The sequence below is a fragment of the Gambusia affinis genome, linkage group LG13, assembly GCF_019740435.1.
Source record: "Gambusia affinis linkage group LG13, SWU_Gaff_1.0, whole genome shotgun sequence".
Lineage (NCBI taxonomy): Eukaryota > Metazoa > Chordata > Actinopteri > Cyprinodontiformes > Poeciliidae > Gambusia > Gambusia affinis.
Window position 1 is genome coordinate 15,887,312 of NC_057880.1, and position 23,196 is coordinate 15,910,507.

Below are 23,196 nucleotides of genomic sequence, written 5' to 3' on the forward strand. Positions count from 1 at the left end.
TGCGTTGACAGCAATTTCAATATCAAAAGAAGAAATTGAGCAACTCTTCTTTTGACTTCAGTCGCACCCATCCCAAGTATGGATGCAGTTAGCTTGCAGTGTTGTGATAAGTATGAGCAATGTATCCTGTTTTTTTAAATGCAAACACCCACACAGGAAAGAGGAAAATCTAAGAGCTTACATGTGTCACGTTATACTCAGTAATACTCTTATTGAGACTCTAAAGTTCTGGGTGAATGAATACAGCAAAAAATTTACACCAAACATTTTTTCCAAGAATCTTGAGCACAACACAAAACATTTAAAAACAACACAGTAGACATGGTAGAGAACTTGAGGCCTATGGCATACATGCCGCACCTGTGCAGCCCATTTCACATTTCATCTCCAGTCAAATATTATGTAAAGCGCCAACATGTTGCCACTGGCTAGTTTGTAAAAGGTGTTCAATAATGGGAGTGCCTCTTGGTGATCAGTATTGTGCAGCTCATTCATGACTAAGGGCAACTTTTACACACATTCAGATAAAGAGTATAGGTGCACAGGTGTGACATGAGTCAATATAAACAGTAGTGGGTGTGCAAGTCATGCTCAGGTTACAAGGCTTATGCAATATTTAAGCAGGGAAAATGTACTATAATGACATAGAACTGCTACATCAGTGACCACTAAATAAATGTTGCCTTGTGAATAAGTGTTTATTTTTTTTCAACTTTTACCTTATTTTCTTACCTTTTTTCTTCCTGTGTTCTTAGATGATATAACTTTCTAGCTTGTTTAGTCCTAAGTCAAATCTTAAGTCAAATTTAAATTCAAATTCAAACATACTGTGTTAATCTCGTAGGAAAATTAAATGTTATAGCAATTTTTGTTGGCTTAGGGAAATGCTCTGATTGAAATTATATTATTAATTTTGCAGTTTCTCAACAATCAGAAAAAAATCTAATAGCTACTATCCAAGGGGCATTGATTTGTTAAAAGTTCAGATTTACCAGAATTAAATTGCCTGTTAATTCTGTAAATGTGGGTAAAACAACATTTTAAAAAAAGTAAAGCAAATTAGTTTTTTCTCTTTTACTATACTACTGAAGCAGAGGCATTAATTTGTAAATGTGTACAATCGCAAGGAAAGAAAACCCTCTGAACTTAATTTCTATTTGTTTTACTGCTCTACAAAAACAAAAACAGAATAATTAAATTAATTCTCATGTTTCTGCTTTAAACTTTGGAGTTTTTAATAAAAAGAGAATCAGTCGATACAAATTCAATGAAGCAATATTTAACTTTTTTTTCCTATCAAAATGAGATACTAAAAGCAACATATAAATATTTAAACATCTTCATCATATGAAGACCAGCATAACATAGTGGTCGTTTTTAAGTTTTGTGTTTTGCTATACAATAAGAGCTTGGATACCTCGGTACTCACAGAATATATTATAAATAATTGAAAAAATAATTTTACCAAATGTTCCTTGGTGATAAAACACAGTTCGCAGAGAAGATTACAAGTCGTCACTTTAATTTAAAAACATAAAACATAAAACATATTGACATGAGCAGTCAGAAAATTTATGACCTTCAGGACAAGCTCAGGCTCTGAACGTTGTTGCTGTCTTGGATTTTTCTTTGTATTTTTTAAAAATAAATAATTCCCATCGGAACTCATTCATAAATCCAGTCACCTACTTTCAGCACAAAACCTGTTTGAATTATACCTGCAATGATTAAAACTCAAAATGAATGCAACTGAGATGCCGTGGATTAACTGAATACGCTGAAGCACTGATCACAGGCACCTACTCCTGGTAGATGTCATCACACTCATTCCATCTGCAGCTTCTTATTCTACTCAAGTACAGTATGAGAAGATCACAGTAGCAAATTGCATTATAACCTTGATCAACATTGTTCTTATGTTTCTTTCAACGCATCATATTTTTAGATTAAATTTGCCTTAGTTTAATTATAACGGCTGAAGTAAAAATATTCCAGTTGAATTGGCCCCTTTAAAAATTAGTTATGCGATATTATGTTTTGTATAATTTTAAAATATTATTTTACATCAAAAAAAGCAAAGTGTAACAGTAATGAAATAGTTTTTAAACATTTGGTAAATCTTGCAATTTTGCTAATCTTTAGTTAAATAAAGAAACATGATGTCCATTTGGTACCAAGAATGCAACAGACAAAGTGGAGATCTGATCGACTGAACTATATCATTGATGAGCTCTAAACCCCTATATACTGACTGGCGCAGATGAAACTGAACTGGCTCTGGATTCTCGTGTTTTCCTTGTAGGTATGGTGACGACACAGCATGAAATGCCAACTGTAGCTTCAGGCAACTCGTCATCTTCAGTCCATTCATTGAGATCAGGGTTGTAAACCTGGATGCACTTCTTGTACTTCTTCTCACCCTCATTCCAGCCCCCCAGGAGATAGATCTTGTTGTTCAAAATGGAAATGCCAGCGGTGCTAACCCCTGTGTGAAGGGGTGCGCAGTAGCTCCACTGGCCGCTGTGTGGGTTGTAAGATTCAACAACGAGGACGTCAACTCTCTCTCCTCGCCCTCCAAGCTGGCTGCCGCCAATAACATAGGCTCGATCTCCAATAGTAGCAGCACAGTGCCACCCTCGGGGAGTGCTCAGACTGCTTTTGTCCTGCCAGGTGTCGGTGGAGGGGTCATAGGCGCACACAGCCCTGGAGTAGGCATTGTTGATATAGCCTCCTGATACTAGGATCTTACCATCAATAACAGAGCTGGCATGACAGCAGCGAGGCACCTCCATGGCAGCTTTCATTTGCCACTGATTAGAGGAGGGTACATAGCACTCCATAGAGGCCTGGACACCATCAGCATTTCGACCTCCAATAGCAAACAGGAGGCCATTGAAGGTGTTGAGGCTGAAGTGGGTGCGTCTTTGGATCATGTTGTTCAAGTGAATCCAGGTGTTAAAGCGGGAGTCATACCTAAACAATGAAAAGCAATAAGTCACCACAGAAAAGTGACAGAAAGTAAACTCAAACAGAGTAGCTGGTACCTGCAGAAGTTGCTAACAGCATGTTTTGCCTGGTTCCTTGCATCATTCTGGTCTTCACCACCTGCTATATACAGGAAGCCATCAAGTACTGCCACACACTGATTAAAACTCTTTGCTGGCATTTCCGTCAACTTATTCCAAACTTTATCTTCATCTCTGTAGAGCACCTCTTTGCTGAGAGATTTCTCCGTCAAAGCAGGACGCCCTCCAACTGTGAGAAACACCTTGAGGCCACCGCGTATCTTTGTTCTACGTGACTGGAGGATGTTCTGCTGATACGGGAGGAGATGGTAATTCATGGCATCAACAAGTAACCGGTGGCACTCAGGGTCTTGCATCATCCTAGGAACACTCTGGACATGATTCACAAGGTCTTGAGCAGAGATTGTTCCAAAGCGGATGAGAGTTAGGAGATCTGCTGCGTACTTTAGCCTTTTCTCGTCAAAGTCCAACCATTTCATGGCAATTTGGAAGGCTGTGACTTCAGAGGGCAGCTGCAAGGAATCATCAGAGAGAAATTCACTGATCTGCTCATATGTTAGCTTCAGGAACTGTTCCATTTCGGAAAACTCAATGAAGTTCTCCCGCATGAACTTTTGAGCTGCTTCCTTGGTTTCTTTAAGGTCATAGGCATCAGCGATATTGGCCACATACATGCAGTTCTCTACACTGAGTTCCTGCATGAGGAAATCACTGCACATTTTTACCAGGGTGTTGATCTGAAGCAACCTGGCAGCAGCAATTGTGCTGCCAATACTGTAAAGGGATAAGGTAAGCTTTCCTGAGTAGCCATATGTAATTGCAGTTGCCAGACCAACTGGTGAGAGATCATTCAGGTCAATCTTCTGAAGGCTCGAATCCTTCTTCAAGATACTTCTAATGTACTCACTGCAAGAGGCCATGACAACCTTGTGGACATCAAATGTTGTTGATTTGGTGGTGACAGTGAGGTCACAGAGGAAGCTTTCTTGTCGCATGTTGCTCAAACCCTCCAGAAGATTTGGTGCATACACAGAATCTGTAACTTCAGTTGAGATGCAGCTGAAGCCATTTCCTCCCTCAATCAAAGCGTTTAGTCCATTAATCTTGTTAATGGGACTGTTTTCCACCATAATGTCATTTATGTCTCCTTTACTCTTCTTGGTCGTCTTGTTCTTTTTGGGTGCCATGGTTGTAGCAGTGGAACGCAGCCCGTATCCTTCTGAAAATGTGTACACATGTCAGAGTTTAACAGAAAATCATTTCAGAGATTAAGAAAAATTCAGAAATCATTCTGTGATGCAGCAAATGAGGTGTAACAAATGCATCCTGCTTATGTGTGCTCTGATCAACATTGCGATTGAAGCCATAAAGTACACATTTCTGACCAGCTAAACCTCATAGAAGAACCACTACTCAGTGGCAGAACCCTCAGGGCCAAAACATTTACTCTTAAATACGCCAAAGTTATGAGTGAAGGTTCACCTGGCCCTGAAAACTCTTGTGATATTTTAAAACAGTCAGATGAAACCTAATAGATATTGACCCAATCTCAGTGGCAATACAAACAATTATTTCTTAGTATGAGACAGTCCATACTTTAAACTGTAGAAGTTATTTCAGGTGGCAAGGCACCAACATAACCAATATTAGGTTGTTAATTTTTGTACTGTTTAGTTTACACTAATCTGTCTTTTCAAAGCTCTACATTTCTTATTTATTTTTCTAAAAATTGAAATGAATTTTGATAAAACCATTTCTTGAAAGCTTAACATGAGTGGAACCAGTTTATTCTGCAAAGCAGGAGTATTTCAACATGTCCCCCCAAGCATCTGTCGCAGTTTATCAGTAGCAAGTCCAGGAATAGCATTGCTGGGTGGCTCTCTCATGACCCTCCTTTTATAGTCTTTGGGACTTGAGCAGCAGACCTCGTGTCCTCTAGTAATTCAAATTGAAACTAAAAAAACTCTGTTGTATCCTTTTACTCGTCATAAACACTTTTATATTGTCCTAAATAAGTCTGCAGTCAACACCCTCCACACTGGAATAAAATCTCTTCACTGTATCGCATACTCAGTTGACTTAATGCTTGTAGTATTTCTGCACAGAGCTCTATAAAATATATTTAGCAATAAAACACTCAATTCTTTCAGCTGCATTTTCAATGTCATTATCATAATAAAGTTTTGTGAAGCTCAACTTACCTGAGAATGGAACCGAGGCCAAAGAAGAAGGAACCTGTGCCTCCAGTTACTGGAGCAGGAGAGAGAGAGAGACAAGCTTTCACCCCCACAGAAAGACATGGGGTAAACTCCTCCTCCATACAACTTAGTGCCAATCAACAACTGTATGGCAGCAAGAAGAGACCAGAGATTCTCCTCAACAAAACGTTTCCCATGGTAGCCTCCATTTATTATGACAAAACACTGTGAATGACTCAATTTGTATCTGCATTGAAAACCTATTAAAATAATATTTTTTTACCTTTTAAAATGGGGAATATTATGGGCTATATTAAATGTTTATTGGTCTTAGATTATGCTGACATCACAGTCTCTCCAGCCTTGTCCAATGGTACAACAGCCTCTTTATCAAACACTAAACTGACCAGTCAGTTAGGAAAGTTAAATTACTGGGTGACAACAACCATTCTGTAATCTGTGAAAGCATATATTCCATCACTCCCTTCTTCTGCCTTGGGGCTGGGGCTGTGAAGCTCTTTAGGACCCACAAAGGATATAAAATATTCTTGCCTCTACAATAACCACCTTGAACAAAAAAATAGCCCTCACTGTGACTCTGGAAACAATTTTGATTTGGTGAACTTGTCCTTCATAGAATTCTATCTTCAACTTGGAAAAACAATTTTCATCCAACAACAGTGTCTTACCTCACATTTGACAGAATACTCTAAATCTGCAAGGATAATCAGATTCCTAGGAGCCTAAGCACCTAAATCTTGTGGAAAGACTTTTCTAAAGAAGAGAAGCTTTCATGGTTGCAATGTGTTGAGCGACTTTGTACTCAATACATAGTCTTGTGAATTAAGAATTTATTGTTTATATATTTTGAATTATAATTACTTTAACCTTTAAGTTAATTTAATGTATACATAAGAGAGATCATCATTGTTTTAGTCCCCTTTAGTGATTTATCTAGAGTTTAATAATAATAATAATAATAATAATAATAATAATAATAATAATAATAATAATAATAATAATAATAATAATAATAATAAACAGAAGAAAATACAATAACTTTTTCAACAACAGCCGTTTTCACACAAATGCTGTTTGATCTAATTTATTTTCTCGAGTAGGGGTTGCATTTTCTCGGTCCCGCCCATTATATTACTTTCATCAATGGGCGCGCGCTGCCCGGTGTGCGCAAGCGGTTGCACGTGAACCGTCGTGATGGCCAGAAGCTCAGATGTGGTGAAGAAAATCATGCGGTTCAAGCTTCAGCTGTCAGACAAAGCAAAACCTACAACGGTAGATTTGATTTCTTTCTTTCTTTAAGTCCGCACAAAAAACCCAAAAAAGCAGGAAAAAAAGTTTAAATTTAGATTTTTCTTTTATAGCAGCCGATACAACCTTCTGTTTTGTATTATTAAGACCTCCAATTCTTCTGATACACTAGAAAAGTTCCCAACCACTCGATTTAATCTCATAATGTTTGCCGTATTTAACATCCATTTAAATTTAAAAACATAATTTGGTACTGAGAGTGTATTCCTAGAAAATTGCTTAAAGTGTCTTCAATTCATCTTTAGGGCTAACGCGGTAAAAGCCGAGAACATGCTCAAGTCTTAAAACTGGTAACTGCAGGAGTCTGTCTTGTTTATATGGGAAAACCTCAGGCTAAAACTGGCATCTCACCCATCTGCTCAACTTATTGCTGTTGTCCGTCATCAGAGAAGGTGGGGACGCTGTGCAGGCAGTTGTAACGCTGCATTTAAATATTGGACCAATTTTCACAGAAAGCACTTTAAATGCAAACATGAAATAGAAATCGTATTAGTTTTAAAGACATGAAGCCAGTAACCATTTATAAATTAGGGACCGAGATTAGTGAGTGTGGTATCCATACATAGGTCGGCTTTAAGTGCACAGTCAGCAGCTGTGCTGACCCCAACCCAGCACTACCTTATTTGGTGCTTCAACTGTTAGTTTCAGTGCAGTCATCTACCTATTGGCTGGCTTATTCATAAAATACATTTCAGCAGCTGCTCCCCTTCATAGCCTACAATTATTATATATTTCTCATCAGAAATGTGAAGAAAAAAAAGGTGGTAGTTTAATTTCTGTTTTCAAAATTAGAGATATAAAAATTAAACAAACACTTTTGCTTTTTGTGCTCCATAAAGTAGAAAAATAGAAATACAATGTAATTATGTAATTTTCTTTCTTAAATATCCAAAAAGACATGAGATAAACGCACTTCTAAAATTCTGGTGAGTTTAGAAAAAATACAAGTCATTCTACTGAATGGGTTCCATGATTCCTAAACATAAATTATATTTATAAATATGCATGGAGATTATTTGCAAAAACACATTTTCTTATAAACAAAAATGTCCCACATGTGGTCTATTTGCAAACATTTATGGTATTATAGAAAAACAATAACTTCTTAATTTTAGTTTCACTTAATTTTCTTTTTTAAGGTAATAAAAACCAAATAAATTCTTACATGTTGAGATCCTTTCAGACCTCAGGTGGCAGCAAAGTATTTGCTTCACCCCTTAATGTCACTGCTCATAAATGGTTAAGTTGCTCACAAATACAAATGTACAAATAATTACATGAAAAAGGAAATGTGTTTCATTCTACGCTTTCATTTTAAAATGACTTTCCTTACTGATTTTTCTCATGAGAACAGCAACTTTCAAAAACATGAACTCACCCAATATGTCTCCTATCCTTCTTTCAGGTTATAAAGATTTTGCAGAAGCTAAAGAATCTGAATATCACACTAGATATTCTTTCTGTAAGTTTGTATGCTATAGAACAAGTACAAATATTAAAAAAAATTTACTGTATGCTCTAATAAGTTTTGAAATTCACATTAGGAAACTGGAATTGGCAAAACGGTTAACTCCCTGAGGAGACACAAACAAGCGGGAGAATTTGCCAAGTTGCTAGTTAAAGGCTGGAAGAAATTGGTTCCAAAGGAATCCACAAGGTAATTTATTACATTTTTGATTGTAAAATTTGTTTGAATATTCCTGAATTTATTTTTTATCCCAATCTTAAATTGTCACTTTATGCAGCCATGGTGATAATGCAGAATGGTTGGATAGTGTTTCTGGTAAAAACAAAGAGGATGATCAAAGCTGTTCTGATAATGGGAGTCCGCAGAATGACGACGACAATAACTGCCCTACATCTAATCATGAGGTTCAAGATACTTCCGATGAACAGGCCCACAAAATTCTGAGTAAGAAAGAAGATTTTGAAGAGCAGAAAAGAAAACTCTGTGTGGACAAGAACGATAAAAAGCGTCAAGAAGAAAGCAAGACACAACTTCGGAAGGACATTTCAAAAAACAGAGTTGAAATACAAGAGGACAAGATGGACGACAATGTTGTCTCCAAGATGAGGAAACAAAACAGTGATAACACGCATGGAAACAAATCCTTTGAGGGTTCTTATAAAAATTCTAAATCTGAGTCTAGGGAAAAGTTGAATGGAACCTCTGAGAGAGAACGAGAATCAAGCACAAAATCAAAGCCATCAAAAGAATCGAAAAACAGAGAGACCTTTTCATCCAGTGTTAAGCACTCAAAAACATTAAAATGGGCCAAAGAGGACAGACCTTTGGAGATGTCGAGGAGCTCAGAAACTCGAAACAGAAAAAGGAAAAAAACAGACTATGAAAAGCATAACAATCTAAAAGCCCATCCAGATCCTGAAAGTGAGAAATATTCAAAACACAAAAAGGCCAAAATGGGGCACCAAGATGCAAAGAGTAGTGGTGATGAGGAGGAACCCTCCATGTCTTTTGAATCTTACTTGAATTATGACGTGAATGTGGAGAAGAAGAAAGAACATTCAGGAGTGAAGAAAGCTCCGAAAACGGTCAAGGCTGCATCAAAAGGGCCAATATCAAAGCATTCAGGGACCAAGCCTCAGAAGTCATCTGCTTCTTTTCCAGAACAGGTATACTTGATATTTAAACATTTATGTGTAAAATGGATGCAACAGTTTTTTTTGTAACAATTCTTAAAAATATATCAGAAGACACAGGAATCTTTCATGCATTTGATGGATGTCCCATTACCCGTCGCTCTCCCAGAACTGGAAAAGCCTTCAAACATTGACTACTACTTTGAAAAGAAAGGTAATGCTTGTTAAAAATAACATCTGTAATCTCTCTTTTAGTTGTTCTTGATATATTTTCTTTATTGAAGTTGATAAGGAGCCGGACTTTTGCGATGTTTCGGAGGAGTCTGTAGTCTTCACTGGTCAGCGACTGAATAAGAAGATGCAAGTGTACTCTGGTGCAAAAACCCTTTTCCTCCCGACTATGATGAGCTTGTTTCAACAGTGTATACGCACACTCCAGAACAACCTCCACTGTGAGTAATGTCTGAAAGGTTTTGCAAGGTATTTGGATTTTAGATTTAGAAGCATGCATCTCTTTTTAGTGCTCTATGAGACCGGTGGAGTCCCATTTGAACTTCTTGAGCCAGTACTGGAGAGGTGTACACCAGAGCAGCTGCTGCGAATAGAGGAATACAACCCAGTAAGAAGATATTCAATAATTTCTTGATTAATGCCAGCACAATGTTTAGAAAGAAAGTGATGGGCAGCTGATGCCTTCCAGCAAGCTTCTGGATGTAGTATAGTGACAAAGCTCTCATATTTAAAACTTTGTGTCTTTGTGCTAACATTGAGCTGAAGAAATTCACCCAATAATTTTGTTGATCTCTCTCACAGTGTATCTCTTAAGCTACATGACTAAACCTATACTATGTTTTATAATTTTGAGCCAAAATAATACAACAGAAATATATTTGGACCAGTTTATGTCCTGTTTGCTATTCAACGAAGAACTCTGTCTGCTATCCTTCCTTGCTGCTGTTCTTACCTCTAGTCCTGTGCTGTGGCAGCTCACTTCCCCAACTAAGAAAAAAAACCATTAAAGTTCTGTCAGACAGTGGAACGTATGGTGGCTACATGTGGGAAATTCCTAATATTCCTTGTCACAAACAGGTTTGTAGAAATAATAATCACGGCCATTTTTCCCCCCACAATTAGTGAAACTAGTGTCCTTGGTGTTTTCCGGTGATTGAGTCACCATCTTGGACAGGACCGACCTCTTCAGTGCACAAGACCTATTTACCCAAACAGGACAAAACAGCGATCAAACTACTACTGTTGAAATTGCTGCAGCTCTTCAGAGTATGACATTGATGGAAAGGTTTTGTTACCTAAAATTTCTATCTGTGTGTAAGAGCCTTAAATGTGTTGATCTTCTTAGCACTCCAGACTGCCAAGTTTTAAAAGGATTTCCTCTTGTAAATATAATTTAAAAACTAGAAGTTTTTCCTATGATATGAAATTATTCTCACTCAAAATACTCTTAATCCTTTTAAGATGTAAATATTCCAATATTTTAGCTAGTTTAAGTAGATATCACACATCTTTTTAATGCTATCTTGCTTGACATAAAATTTCAGAGTGGTTCAACTCCTGAGCTACCTCTTGCAATTAGAAATATATATATATATATATACACACACACAACTGCAATGTTTTTAGTGCTGTTTGGCCATAGGATAAAAACTGTTAACTTCACTTAGAAAAGTACATTGACATTGTATTTTTTCCACTAATAGTTTTGAGAACACATCAGATATCAACTGATTGAAAGCTCTAAATCAAATCCCTCTTAAGGATAATGTAATTGCGTTAGACAGCCACTAAGTGTCGTACTTGAGCAGCATGAATCCGCCAACAGAACGGGGGAAAGTAAATCTGAAGTAGCTTACAGATCAAACTATCCAAATTCAAACCGATCAGTCTCAAGTCTGGACTGATTATTGTTACTGTAGAAATGTTAAGAATGCATGATTTAGTTGGAGTAGGTCTCAGAACTTGGATTACCTCAATAAACTTACTTGCATAAACCTAAAGCTTGTTGCAGATTAATTTTCCATTAATCAATTATTACAGATTATTTTACTGGCTCTCATGAGCACAACATTCAGGGGCATGCTGAATTTAATCAAAGCTTAGTTCCACACTTTCCTTTGCCCTCTAATATTGCACATGCCATTTTACTGCCTATATGTGATACTCTTGTATGACTTTATAATCTGTCTGTAGATAAGCAATAGCTACATACCATTTGTCTTGTTTGTCAAGATACTTAGCTTACTGGGGCATTGCTTTTTCTGAAACAATCATCCCATCTACTATCACAAAACCTCCGACATTCATTCCTGAACTGCTTTCTTATGTTCTTATGTTCTAATGTTACATGCCAGCTTGCCAATCATTTTTCCATACATCAGGTTTGCAAGCAATTCTCACTTTGGTTGTTTAATTTATCTAAACATTTCTTTGTTCAAGTTATATATTCATCGTATGCACAGTTTTGCAATGCTTGAATGATTATGAGTTGACTTTTTCTTTTTCTTCCAACAGATATACATCGGAGTGACGGACCATTTATGGGGAAAACACTGCCAGAGGGATTTCAAAGACTGCAAACTTCTGGAATATGAGTCATGGAAAGAGATGCATATCAGACTGTCTGAGGAGAGGGAGAGGAAGCTCAAAAGACTGACAAAAACGATCGTCTCGGCACAATCTCAGAAGCCGAAGGGTGGGTTCTCTGCTCTGAAAACAGCTCTTCGCTTTCTTAAAAGACGAGTATGGAATTTTTGGAATATACCTCCTTAAAGACTGGTTTAATTTCATAATTCCACAATTTTGTAACGAGATGTGCACCTGGTGCAGGACTCTGGATTTATCTTTAAACAGATTATTTTCCTCATTTTTGAGAAAGTCTAAATCTACACAATCTCTGGGAATCTAGCAAGATCCTGAGCATGGCTAAAGTAGTAAAAGGCTCTTTAGGTTGTCTTTGATGTTTGACAAAAACTGAATCAGAAAAAAGCAAGATTATGATCAACCTCACTGTTCATGTTGAACTTGCGCCCCCGTCTGGTCTTGTGATATTCCTAGTTTTAAAACCTTATTATTGCTCTCACGTTAGATGTAAGCAGGCTTTGATGAGTCAATTTTCTTGAAATCATTTCCTAAAACACATCTGCCTTACTTGAATGGCATGACATGTTCTTTCACATTTTAAAGGATTCCTAAGAGTGAGTAATGGGCCTCTGTGTCGAGACATTTCACCGCCCAGGAAACCGGGAAGAGATGGATTACGATTCCCGACAATCTGAAGTGAACTATATATTAAAAAGTTATTGTGCTACATTTATTTAATGGGAAGTTTTAGTCATTAATTATAGCACCAGAGATTGTTAAAAACAGTCGTGTCTGTATATTCAAGAGGGTATATTTGACCAATTGACTTTGTTAACTTTTTTTTTCTGAATATTTAGGTGAAATTATGCTACTCCACTTTTTTTAAAAAGTTTTTACTCAACATCTACATGGCAAAACACTAATTTTTATTTACCTAAGCATTTTAATACTGTCATTTGTTTGAGAAAGACAATCACACGACTATAAATAAAAACTCACACTAAATAATTGGTTGTATCAAGTAAAAACTCTTTTAAACATCTAAACATCACACAACATATTTAAAATGCTGTTTTAGAGGTTGTTTTTAATGGCTAATAAAAGCCTTCCAGTCACCATGCCCTGTTTTTGCCCCTTTTAGGACGGCAGGTGAAGATGGCATTTATTCACACCGTTGCTAAGCCGCCAAGAGATGTGCGAATTCAGCAGGAAATTCATGGAACTGCTGTGCAGCAGCCTCATCAGCTCAAGTGCAGGTGGATGCCACCCACATACTGAAATTTAAGGCTGTTTCTCAATAGCTCGTTTGGAATTATTTTGGATGTCGCTTGTCATTTCTTTGTATCTTATAGACTTTATCCAAAAACCACATGACTTTCTGATGCAGCATAATCTTATTTTTGACAAAACATGTACACCTGGCTCTTCCACATAAAAGCACAAAGTGATCACAAGACAACAGCAGCTTGTAAGGGTCAGACTCATGTGATAACGATGAAGGAAATGCTTTTTGAGTGACGCTAAACAAACAAGAACTGGGAGTGTGTGCCAGACAAACTGGTTTCTGCTGCTCAGAGGCAGCTTTAGAGCTTTTGTTGTTTAGTACTACTTTAATCACCACTCTTATTTTCTTTTTGAATATTTATATGAATAATCTAAACCTATATGTTTTTGTATGTTTACAGTAGTAAACATCAGGAGAACCCAATGAGATCCAGTTGCAATGAGCCCTGCAAGTCTAGCAGCACCAGCAGCTCTGGCGGAAGCAACAACCAAGATCCTCGCAAAAAAATAAGTGAGCTGAGTGTTTGTCACTCTAGTTCTGACTTGATGCAGCAATTTGTCAGATAAATGTTGCTACTTTTTTTTTTCTGCAGTCAAATGAGAAAATGTAGTAGATAAGCATAATACTAAATAATGTCAAATTCCTGCTCAGTAATCCATTTTTGTTGTTTTCACAGAAGTTGCTCCAATGATGGCAAAGTCCTTAAAGGCATTTAAGAAACAGTTGGGACGGAGATGAACTCTAATATGTTTCTATTTACAGGTTGCATATGAAGAATTATGTACATTATCATTAACTTCAAATTATATTGTGTCTTTAATGTGAAATACTGAAATTAAGTATTACCATCCTTTTCTGTTTGATCTCAATGAAATAAAACTGAGAATGAACTCTGCAAATCGAACAATCTTAATATTTTGTCTTTAATGGAGGTGCCACATGGCTCAGAGGTGTAACAGATAGAGGCTGCAGTTCTCAGTGCAGTTGTTCCTGGTTTAATTCCTCACCTTGGACCATTTGCTGCACTTCTTCTTTATCTTCCCTACTTCCTTTCCGCCTACTGTTAAATAAAGGCCACCAGAACTACAAAAACCTTTTAAGTATTGAATGCTTCAATCTAAAACAGCTAACTAGGATGTGGCTCCCACAAGAGGATTTATTTCTCCCAAAATTTTGTCACTAAGCTGGAAAACATTTTTTTTTTCCTAAAGTCAGACGTTTTAGTGAATCATCAGTTGTAGATATGTCATACTTCTACCCAATAGCAACTTGAACAATAGCAAAAATGGCTTGTCATCTGTAGGAGGTCTTTTGGTGTGTGGGCCACAAAGTGCTTCATCTTTTTTCTGCTTGAACAAACATTTGAACAATGGGGAGCATTTGCCTATTTTCAATTGAACACATTTTAGTCACTTGTGATGATACAAACCCATTGCACCTCACATAAACATGCCCTGTGATGATTTGCACTAAATTATGCAATAGAGATTACTCTAGAGTTTAATACGGTTTGATGGAACTAAGGTCAACTCTCGACCTGGAAAGATGGAAGAAATTGCAGATAAAAAGACAGGGTGGATTTTCATCAGCATATATCCAGATCTGTTGGTCTGTAGGAATGCTTTTTGCATGATTTACTCTAGCCAAAGGGGGGTAAAACCATTTTGAGTAAACTGATGCACATGTAATCACCTTTGTCCAAAGTGGTAAATGTAAACAGTAACCAGAAAAATGTGACTGACACAAAAATCTGATTTTTGTGTCAAAAAATGTCTCATTTCTTCAAAATGTCTCATCTACAAACAAAATGATATCTTGTAGACATTTCTTTTAAATGTTTATTTTTATCTAAATGCTGAGCTATGAATCAATTAATAAAAGGAACCTCAGCTCAAGGAATGAACAAGATAGTTGAAAATATGAAGTTGTTTTATTTCCAACTACGTATTTATTGGCTTAAGCAAGGATTTCTGTTGAAACAAAACTTGGTGAAACTTTAAATTTTATTTTTATACAAGTTACTAGAAATTTGTTGCAAATTGACTCCCTTTTCAAAAATACTACTTTAAGCTAGTCAAACTCTTGCCCTTTTCAATATCCAGACACCACCAACTGGGAACAAGTTGTGCTATTTGCAGGACTAGCTTCTCACGATTAAAGAACAACAAATGACACGAAGTAATGAAAGGCATTTTAAACATGGTTATGATAATAACTGTGGAGGACAACAAGCACAATAAGAGTTATGGAAGACATTTTGAACAAAATTAAATATTTTTGAACTGAAATATCCAAATAAGCAAGCAAAGTACATGACAAAAATTTAAAGATAGTGATGTAATGACTGCATATTTCCATATCACTTATGTATGGTGAGGGAGTAAACTTAATGTCAGAAATATTCAATTAACAAATATTTAGAAAGTAACTTAAAAACTCCAGTATCTCCTAGAGAGGAGAAAACGGCATATCACAGTAAATTTGGATTCATAATTTGTTTAGGCTGCTTGTGTGCACTCTGAGTTTATGGGCCATCATGGCGGCCCTGTGCAGGACGGGACTATCCAGAGGAGGGACCGGAGGGAGGAGCAGCTTGGAGCGATGACGCAGGATAGGAATGAGGGAGTGAATGTTCCGGGTCAGAAACTGGACGGGAGAGGAAATTAACTCCGGGACAAAACGAAAAACAAAATCACAACATACTTACAGAATGCCACCCTCTGCTACGTAGAGATGTAACCCGTTATTTTTACTCCGGAACTAGTTTTTTTTGGCGGCGAAGGTCGAGAAGAAGAAAACACAGGTGCCAAACTACGAGCTACAAAGTGAGCCAACGACAGAGAGTGGATTCTCCTGTTCGTCGCGACCTGCCGAACGCCAGCTCGGTAGCCACTCGTTCACACCCGGAGTATCAGTGTTTACTTCGCGGCGAGTTTCGCACTTCGCTTGTGCTCTGGTTGGTGAATCGAGTTTGAAGACTGTCCCGCCGTAGCAAACTGTTGCATCCCCCCTTTTCCTCCCCGCAGTTTGTTTATCGCACGGATACGGGATTTATCTCCCTCTCCTTCCCCCCGTGATGTTTCACTGCATCCCCCTGTGGCGGTGCAACCGTCACGTCGAAACGATCGATAAACGCCACTGCACTCTGAATTATGTTCCCGACGAGATTTATCGCTACGCCCGGAGTTTGGAGGAGCTGATGCTGGATGCCAACCAACTCCGAGACTTACCCAAGGTAAGCAGAAAGCGGCTTCCGCTCGTCCATTTAAATGGCAAGTTCAGATGTATGGTAAAAAAAATGGCGTGTTTCTATTGATTAGAAATGTGTCCCAATGGTTAGTGATTCAGAGAACCGTACCGACAGAACAGGCAGGGCATCCCATGAGACAGCGGTGGGACACAGGAACAATAATTACGCAAGATCAGCAAGGTAGAGAGGTGGAAACTTTTCTTCTAAGTTACCTCCACCCATCTCAGGTTAACTGAAAGTATGAGACAGAAAGAGATAAACATTTTTATGAGAGTTCCAAATGTTTCATCCCGACAGCAGATCTCTGACTTTATGTCTAATATATGTCAAGAGCTCTTGACCTGTTGTGCTTAAGCTATTATCTTAAAAGAGGTTTACAATACAGAGTTTAACTTCCTGAAAAAACAAACTGATAAATCTAAGTCTCCATATAGGACATGATGACTGTTTTTGTAATTTGTAAGTTGAGGTTATTGTCCTTGCACTATTTCTCTTAATGAGAAACTCTAGTATTTTAATATATTTGTCAAGACTGTGGATTTTTGAGAAACCATGGTGCAAATTAGGCATGGTAGCTAGAGGAACCGGTTCTGGTTTCAGTAATCACCAAACTGTTCGCACAATTTAAAGTACTTCTATAAATTGTACAGAATTTAAAGCCACAGAAACCACTGCAGTGCTTTCTGTAGTTGTTTGAACCATCCAGTAACGCAGCACTGTCCCTTCTTGCTCACTGCCAGTAAGCTGGTTAAAAGAAGGCTACAATGGGAATTTGCATTACTCATCTTCTTTATTAAGGTAATCCTTTATTAAAGCTAGAGTTGAGAGGTTATTAGTAGCTGCATCTGGCAAAATACTGACTGCTGGCTATCCTGTATTTAATCCTAAAATCATTAAACAAAAAAAGAAAATGTGCATACAGCAATTAATTCCTGTATGTTTGTTTTACACTGCTACTGTAAGACCATTCTAATTTTACTCAAGGTTATCTTACTTTAAGAATCTTATACCAGCCCATGTCTGGTTTATATTTAACCACGGACATGGGATTGATATGACAAGGTATCTTTTCACAAATGTCATGAGATGTGACTAATGGGTATGGATACAAAAAAAGCTTGAAAATTACTTAACATATTTTGACAGTTCATCTATTTTTGCTGCCCACAATGTGTTGAAACATTATGAATAGTTTTATCTAACTCTGAAATATGAAACTGCATTTTCGTCATGTTTTTTCTTATAGGTATTTGTATCATCAGCATGATATAAATACAGGTACTAATATGTACTAATATGATAAAGTCAGGTTCATTAAATTATAAAATCTGTTGTCAGGTTATTGTTATTGTGGTTTTGAAATAACTTTTTCTACTTATTTCGATTTGGCCAGTGTTATTATTGCTTCTTGCAAACAAGTCTTTTACATTTATGAGACATTATTATTGATTTTGTTATGATCTCGCATTGACCGATGGACTGCTATAAATTAGGACCTTTGATTAAACCAGAACATTGGTGAGGGACTATTTGTTTGTGGACATTTACAGGACCCACATTTCCTATTATAGGAAATGTGATCATTTCCTACACGTTTAACCTGCACAGTGAGAGTCCATTTGGTAAATTTGGACAAAAATTCAAATATGCTGGCTTAGAGTGTTAGGAAATTATAGAGAGTTTGTTTCAATCATCAGCAAGTATGAAATATTTCAATGGTGGGAATGAGAGGATACTTTGTCATATTACCAAAAAGTTGGATATGTAATTAAAACTGCTGAAATACAAACAGAGGATGTAAAATTAGAACTGTCCCTAAGGTTGAATCTTATTTCCATTTTAATTTTAATTTAGTGAAATAATGCTTCGATAAAAACTTCTTTTTTTCTCACTATAATAAAACTAGGATGATTATTATTGTCTCCAGGCACAGGCTTTCCAGATTACATAAAGATAGAAGTTCTCAGTCACAGGGATTCTATTTTAGCTTTGCAGAAACCACAAAGAAGGACTGTTGACGAGCAGCGAGAGACATTTTTGAAAACTTGGGTTACACAAGTCTGCTCTTTTATATGCATCAGGGTTTTAAAAAAGTCTTCATGTCAGTGTTTGTAATCTAAAATGCCCAGTTTCTGTTGGTTTTCCTACCTACTTATTTCCTGTGTTGCTACATTTGTTTTCTTAAACCTATCCAGAAAACTGTCGTAGAAAACATTGTCTGTTCAGCTCTTTGAGACACTAACCGTGTCCTTGTGATTGATGGACACGGTAAAAAACAATGGTGGTACTGTTAAAAAGCAAAGAAGTGTAGTTACTAATTTATTTGATTCGCAGCTGTTGCAGACTAGTGGGCAAAGTATAAAATGAGGCTTTAGCCCCCTTGAGAAACTCTCCTGAGCTCATAACGGCAGGCATTGTGTGTCTGGTGGGAAGCTTAGCTGGATCGAAGAACTATTTTGTCTTTGCAGCATTTTTTTCCTGCATTGACAAGTGTGAGGCATGATCACTCAGTTCTAGTAGCATTATTAACTTTTTGTACAGAAACCTCTTCATGCCTGTGGCACATTTCTTGCTTTCTTTGCTGAGGAGCAGGTATCTGGACAGAAAACGAAGGACTGCATTATGTGTTTGGTTTTCACTGTCTCGATCAAGCTGTTGATTGTGTTGTGTTGGTTTTCTATTGAAATCTTAGTAAAATGAGGAGGTGAATAGTTAAAGTTTGTATTAGCCAACACACAGGGAAGAATAGGACAAGATGCTTGGTAGAGGGAAACAGTTTTTCCCCATTTCTGCTTGAAAGTTTGTATTTAGCAGGTACACTCTCATTGCGACAGGACTCACATGACTGCGAAACAGTTTAGTCACGTTGGGACTCAGTTTTCAAATATTCAAAGTATCTTCAGATAATGGAGCTGGATTATTTCCATGTCAAGAAGATAAGATTTTATTGTGCTCCTTGGAATGTAAATTGAGTCTGAAGTGCTTGTTGACCAAACCCCTGGAGATGAACCTCAGGGCTCACTCTGCTCCTTCACTAAGATTTACTCAGAGGTCTTTTACTGGACATGCCACTAACTTAATCATTGTATCAGCAGTGATGCAAGGGAACCAGGGCATGACAACATGTTCCCAGTCGATCATTCGCACCAGCCGACAGATAAAAACATGCAGGTGTAAAGAAGAAAGGCGTGTTTGCTATAAAACAAGACAAGACAAGCTCAACTGGAGCGAATAGCTTCAATAGTTTTGAAAAGAGCAGATTGAGGAGATAGACCAATGGGTTTATAATGTCCAATTGGTCTTCTTTTGTAAATTCTTTTATTCAATACGTGTATTGAGGAAGTTCAGCAGCTTGGCAAACATTAACTTGTTTCTCTAAAGTTATTCTTGTAGAATGTGAACGGTGTGCTTCTATGGGTTTGTAAACAGCACTTTAAATGAAAAGGGAGACATTCGAGACTCGTTGGTTGCTGAGAGGCTCTTGCCAGTTTAAAAATGAATGCAGTTTCCACCTTTCCCAGCTAAGATGAAGCTGTAAGACAGGGTTATGATCTCAGCTGCAAAGCTTTCAATGCTTCAAATGTTAAAACGGTAAAATAAAGTGATCAGTAGTTTCTTGATGCATTTTTCTACCCCAAAAGCCACAATTTTTAGTGATTTTGGTTAAATGTAAGAAGAATTTAGACTTTTATGGCTAGTTTCCACAGGTTGGTTCGGTACGCTGCTTTGTCTGTTTCCGTTTGTGTTTAACCTGCACAGTGAGAGTCCAAGTGGTGGTGAATTTGGACAAAAATTCAAATATGTTGGCTTGGATGAATTCTTCATAGGGATTAATCATGCAATATGAAATATTATTGTAGAATAATTTAATTACTGACTCCTGATTTAATTTTTTTGGTGTCATCATGACTGACAACACTCTATAAGTTACATGTGAAGTATCACATGTAACTTGTAGGTAATGATTCCTCTGTTAGATCAAATATATTATTGACATCAAGACTGCTAATGCAAATGAAATGTTAAAATTAAGCGTTCATCCCAGAACTGTATCAATCAGACTTTTGGTGGCTGACACCAGTTTGTGGTTTTATTTTTGGTCTGACCTGCTAATTTGTAAAGTGCATCAGTTCCTCCTGAAGCACAACACTTCAGCAATATAATACTGCTACCATTACACTTCACAGGTGCATTGATGTTCTTATTGTTGCAAACTTCCACCATTTTTTGTCTAAGTGACATAGCCAAACATTTACGTTTAAGTTTCATCAGACTACAAGACATGCCTCCAAAATGGAGGTATTTATCTCAGAGTGCATTTGAAACTCTAATCCGCCTGGTTGCATATAACTGATTGTGCAGATAAATAGGATATCTTCAGACATCTGGGATCCAAAGTGAACCAGACCAGTGGAGGTCTACAGTATCTTGACAAACAGAAATAGTTTTGGTAATCTTCGCTGTCAGACAGCAAGGAAAAAAGGCTTGTGTCTTTTTATTCAGTGCATGTAGATATCTGGCTACTGCAGAGCATTGTGAAGTCAGCTGGTGCATCTACATTTGAAGCCTTTTGAATGTTTGCACACAGGGATGGGGAGATTAGAGTAGAACAACATTGGGTTTTTCAACAGGAAGCTGCAGGGTTTATGACCTGTATGAAGTGGTAAAGGAAGAGCTGCTGCGACTGCCAAGGCCGAATGCTGGTGGTCAAACTGACAGCCTAACTCTCATGTGGTTACTGGAAAAAGTGCTGTAAAGGTGGTGCAGTTGTCAAGAGTCTGACCAATTCCTGGGACCGTTTTAACTTGAGCATGTGCTGCGATATCTGATACCGAGTGCGCTCCGAAGCTGTGTAATGTTACAGTGAAATGCGTATTTAATTGACAAGATATCAAACTATGAGATCTCTTACTTTGAACATTTGCCTTTGGTGTTGTGGCTTGAACTTAGATTTTTAGTCACCAAAAGAAAAAAACGGCCCAGTGTTTATTGAATTTTGTCTGCTGCTCATGCTCCCCAGAAACGCGCATGCGAGTGAAACTGGTGATTCAGACACTGTAGATTTCAAAAATAGCTGTTTTCTTGACCGGACCAGTTTTTGTTTTTCTTTGTCTTTCATGGTGGTTGTTTTGGGGCGGGGTGTTGATGACACTTAACGGGAAGAACAGGTTTGCAGTCTGGCCTCCAAGTTGAAATCGCAAAGACCGGCGCTGTTTTGAAGCCAGCAGCTGATAAGACCAGCGACACCAATCAAGCTCACCTCTTTGTTGTTTCGATTATTGGTTTCACCATTATAGAGAAAAAGATGCTGTTTCTTTTTCTGAAGCTGACTTCTTTCTGTAGTTTCTGGTTTTGGTTTCATTTGGTCTGATCTCTCTCAGTGGAAAGGAAAGGTTTTCAAGAACAAGAGACCAACTTAAGCACTTCCCTTGTGGTTATTAAACCGGTTTTAAATAGACCTGAAAGTGAAAATAATAATTGGAACCTAAATGCTAATCAAACATGGCATACAAGTTTGTTTGCAGGATGAAATGATGGATTAGGGGATTTTCAAACTGTCTTAAGATGCTGGAATGTGTACCAGGGTGAAATTTGACTTTTGGACTCTGGCTTTGTCTATTTTGCACACATTATTTCTGTATCTGAATATCGTTCAGTTATTACAAGAAAAACCAGTTGCAGATGTTATTCAGACCTGATTGACATAGCGATGGGCAATATGGCTTAAAAATCGATTTTTTTTCTCTTTGTTTCTTGAAAATAAATTAGAAATCACTGAAGAACATTTGTCTTTTTCCATCATTCTTTTGGGAAATTGACCTGAGTTCAAATTCAAAATAAATGCAAGCTGTGAAACATGGTGGTTGGTCCTGGACTCTGGAAAATCCAAGTAGTGCATTGTATTTTCTAAAAATTAAAGCTTCACAAATTGTATATTCAATTAATCCAGTCCAGGGTTTACACTAAGTTTAAAAATTAAGCAGTTGGAGCAATGATTACATTTAATTAAATTCATACTGAAGATCAGAAATTGGTTGTTATAAGATTCTCTATGTGTGAAAACCTTGGGGAAAAACTACCACTATGATACAATTCTAAAATTATCTTAGGACTTTTATTTGGAACAAAAAAGCAACAATTATTCCTCCCGTTGCTAGAATCACTTGATTTTTGCAATTACAATAATGTTCACATCCATTGTTCTTTTAATATATGGACGTATGCAAACATAAAGAATATACATTTTAGTAACCCCTGAGCCGGAAAAGGGTAGAGTGCCTTCTCCGTATCAGGGGGGGAGGGAGGTGTGTCCTGCCCCAAGTGGAGGAGTTCAGGTATCTCAGGATCTTGTTCACGATTGAGGGAAGAAGGGAGTGGGAGATTGACAGGTGGATTGGCGCAGCGTCTGCCGTGAAACGGCTGTACCAGTCTGTCGTGGTGAAGAGAGAGCTAAATTAAAAAGCAAAGCTCTCGATTTACCGGTCGATCTACGTTCCCACCCTCATCTATGGTCATGAGCTTTGCCCCCTGGACGCCTCCCTGGTGAGGCGTTCCGGACACGTCCCACCAGGAGGAGGACCCGGGGAAGACCCAGGACACGCTGGAGGGACTATGTCTCTCGGCTGGCCTGGGAACGCCTTGGGATTCCCCCTGAAGAGCTGGAACAAGTGGCTGGGGAGAGGGAAGTCTGGGCCTCCCTTCTGAAGCTGCTACCCCTGTAACCCGACCCCAGATAGAGCTGAAGAAAATGGATGGATGGATGGACAGACTTTAGTACTGGTTTTCAACTGCTTACTTTGCAGAATATTATTCATTTTTGCCATTTTGATAAACAAATGCCAAACAACTTGATATTAGCTTGTAAATTAGTCACGCTATCTGCTGTGGTAGAGCCTGCCTTAACAGACATAT

At 37.7% G+C, this 23,196-nt stretch overlaps 3 protein-coding genes across 3 annotated transcripts in view; 2 read left to right on the plus strand and 1 right to left on the minus strand.

Moving 5' to 3' along the window:
- Positions 1-1,501: 1,501 nt before the first annotated feature.
- Positions 1,502-6,939, minus strand: klhl31 (kelch-like family member 31). The gene is made up of 4 exons (XM_044136115.1): positions 6,905-6,939; positions 5,228-5,276; positions 3,045-4,245; positions 1,502-2,973 (listed from the first exon to the last, which is right to left on the minus strand). Exons 3-4 carry the CDS (start codon positions 4,211-4,213, stop codon positions 2,241-2,243), a joined length of 1,902 nt encoding a protein of 633 aa, XP_043992050.1. The 5' UTR covers positions 4,214-4,245; positions 5,228-5,276; positions 6,905-6,939; the 3' UTR covers positions 1,502-2,240.
- Positions 6,385-13,938, plus strand: eloal (elongin A, like). Its single transcript, XM_044136114.1, has 11 exons — positions 6,385-6,517; positions 7,959-8,015; positions 8,098-8,210; positions 8,299-9,187; positions 9,266-9,368; positions 9,439-9,606; positions 9,676-9,773; positions 11,681-11,861; positions 12,891-13,005; positions 13,435-13,544; positions 13,711-13,938. The coding sequence occupies exons 1-11, from the start codon at positions 6,440-6,442 to the stop codon at positions 13,770-13,772; spliced, it is 1,974 nt and encodes a 657-aa protein (XP_043992049.1). The 5' UTR covers positions 6,385-6,439; the 3' UTR covers positions 13,773-13,938.
- Positions 13,939-15,493: 1,555 nt separating this feature from the next.
- lrrc1 (leucine rich repeat containing 1) overlaps positions 15,494-23,196 on the plus strand; it is a 28,958-nt gene continuing 21,255 nt past the window's right edge. The window contains exon 1 of the mRNA XM_044136116.1: positions 15,494-16,269. Coding sequence (XP_043992051.1) covers positions 16,111-16,269 — 159 coding nt within the window. The 5' untranslated portion in view covers positions 15,494-16,110. The remainder of the gene's footprint in view (positions 16,270-23,196) is intronic.

Bases quoted from the DNA above. Each gene is read 5' to 3' on its own strand.
- klhl31 (XM_044136115.1), bottom strand. From the start codon at position 4,213: ATGGCACCCAAAAAGAACAAGACGACCAAGAAGAGTAAAGGAGACATA. The intron at 2,974-3,044 runs GTACCAGCTACT...TTCATTGTTTAG, and splicing joins GCTGTTAGCAACTTCTGCAG to GTATGACTCCCGCTTTAACA.
- eloal (XM_044136114.1), top strand. From the start codon at position 6,440: ATGGCCAGAAGCTCAGATGTGGTGAAGAAAATCATGCGGTTCAAGCTT. The intron at 9,188-9,265 runs GTATACTTGATA...AAAATATATCAG, and splicing joins CTGCTTCTTTTCCAGAACAG to AAGACACAGGAATCTTTCAT. The intron at 13,006-13,434 runs GTGGATGCCACC...GTATGTTTACAG, and splicing joins CCTCATCAGCTCAAGTGCAG to TAGTAAACATCAGGAGAACC.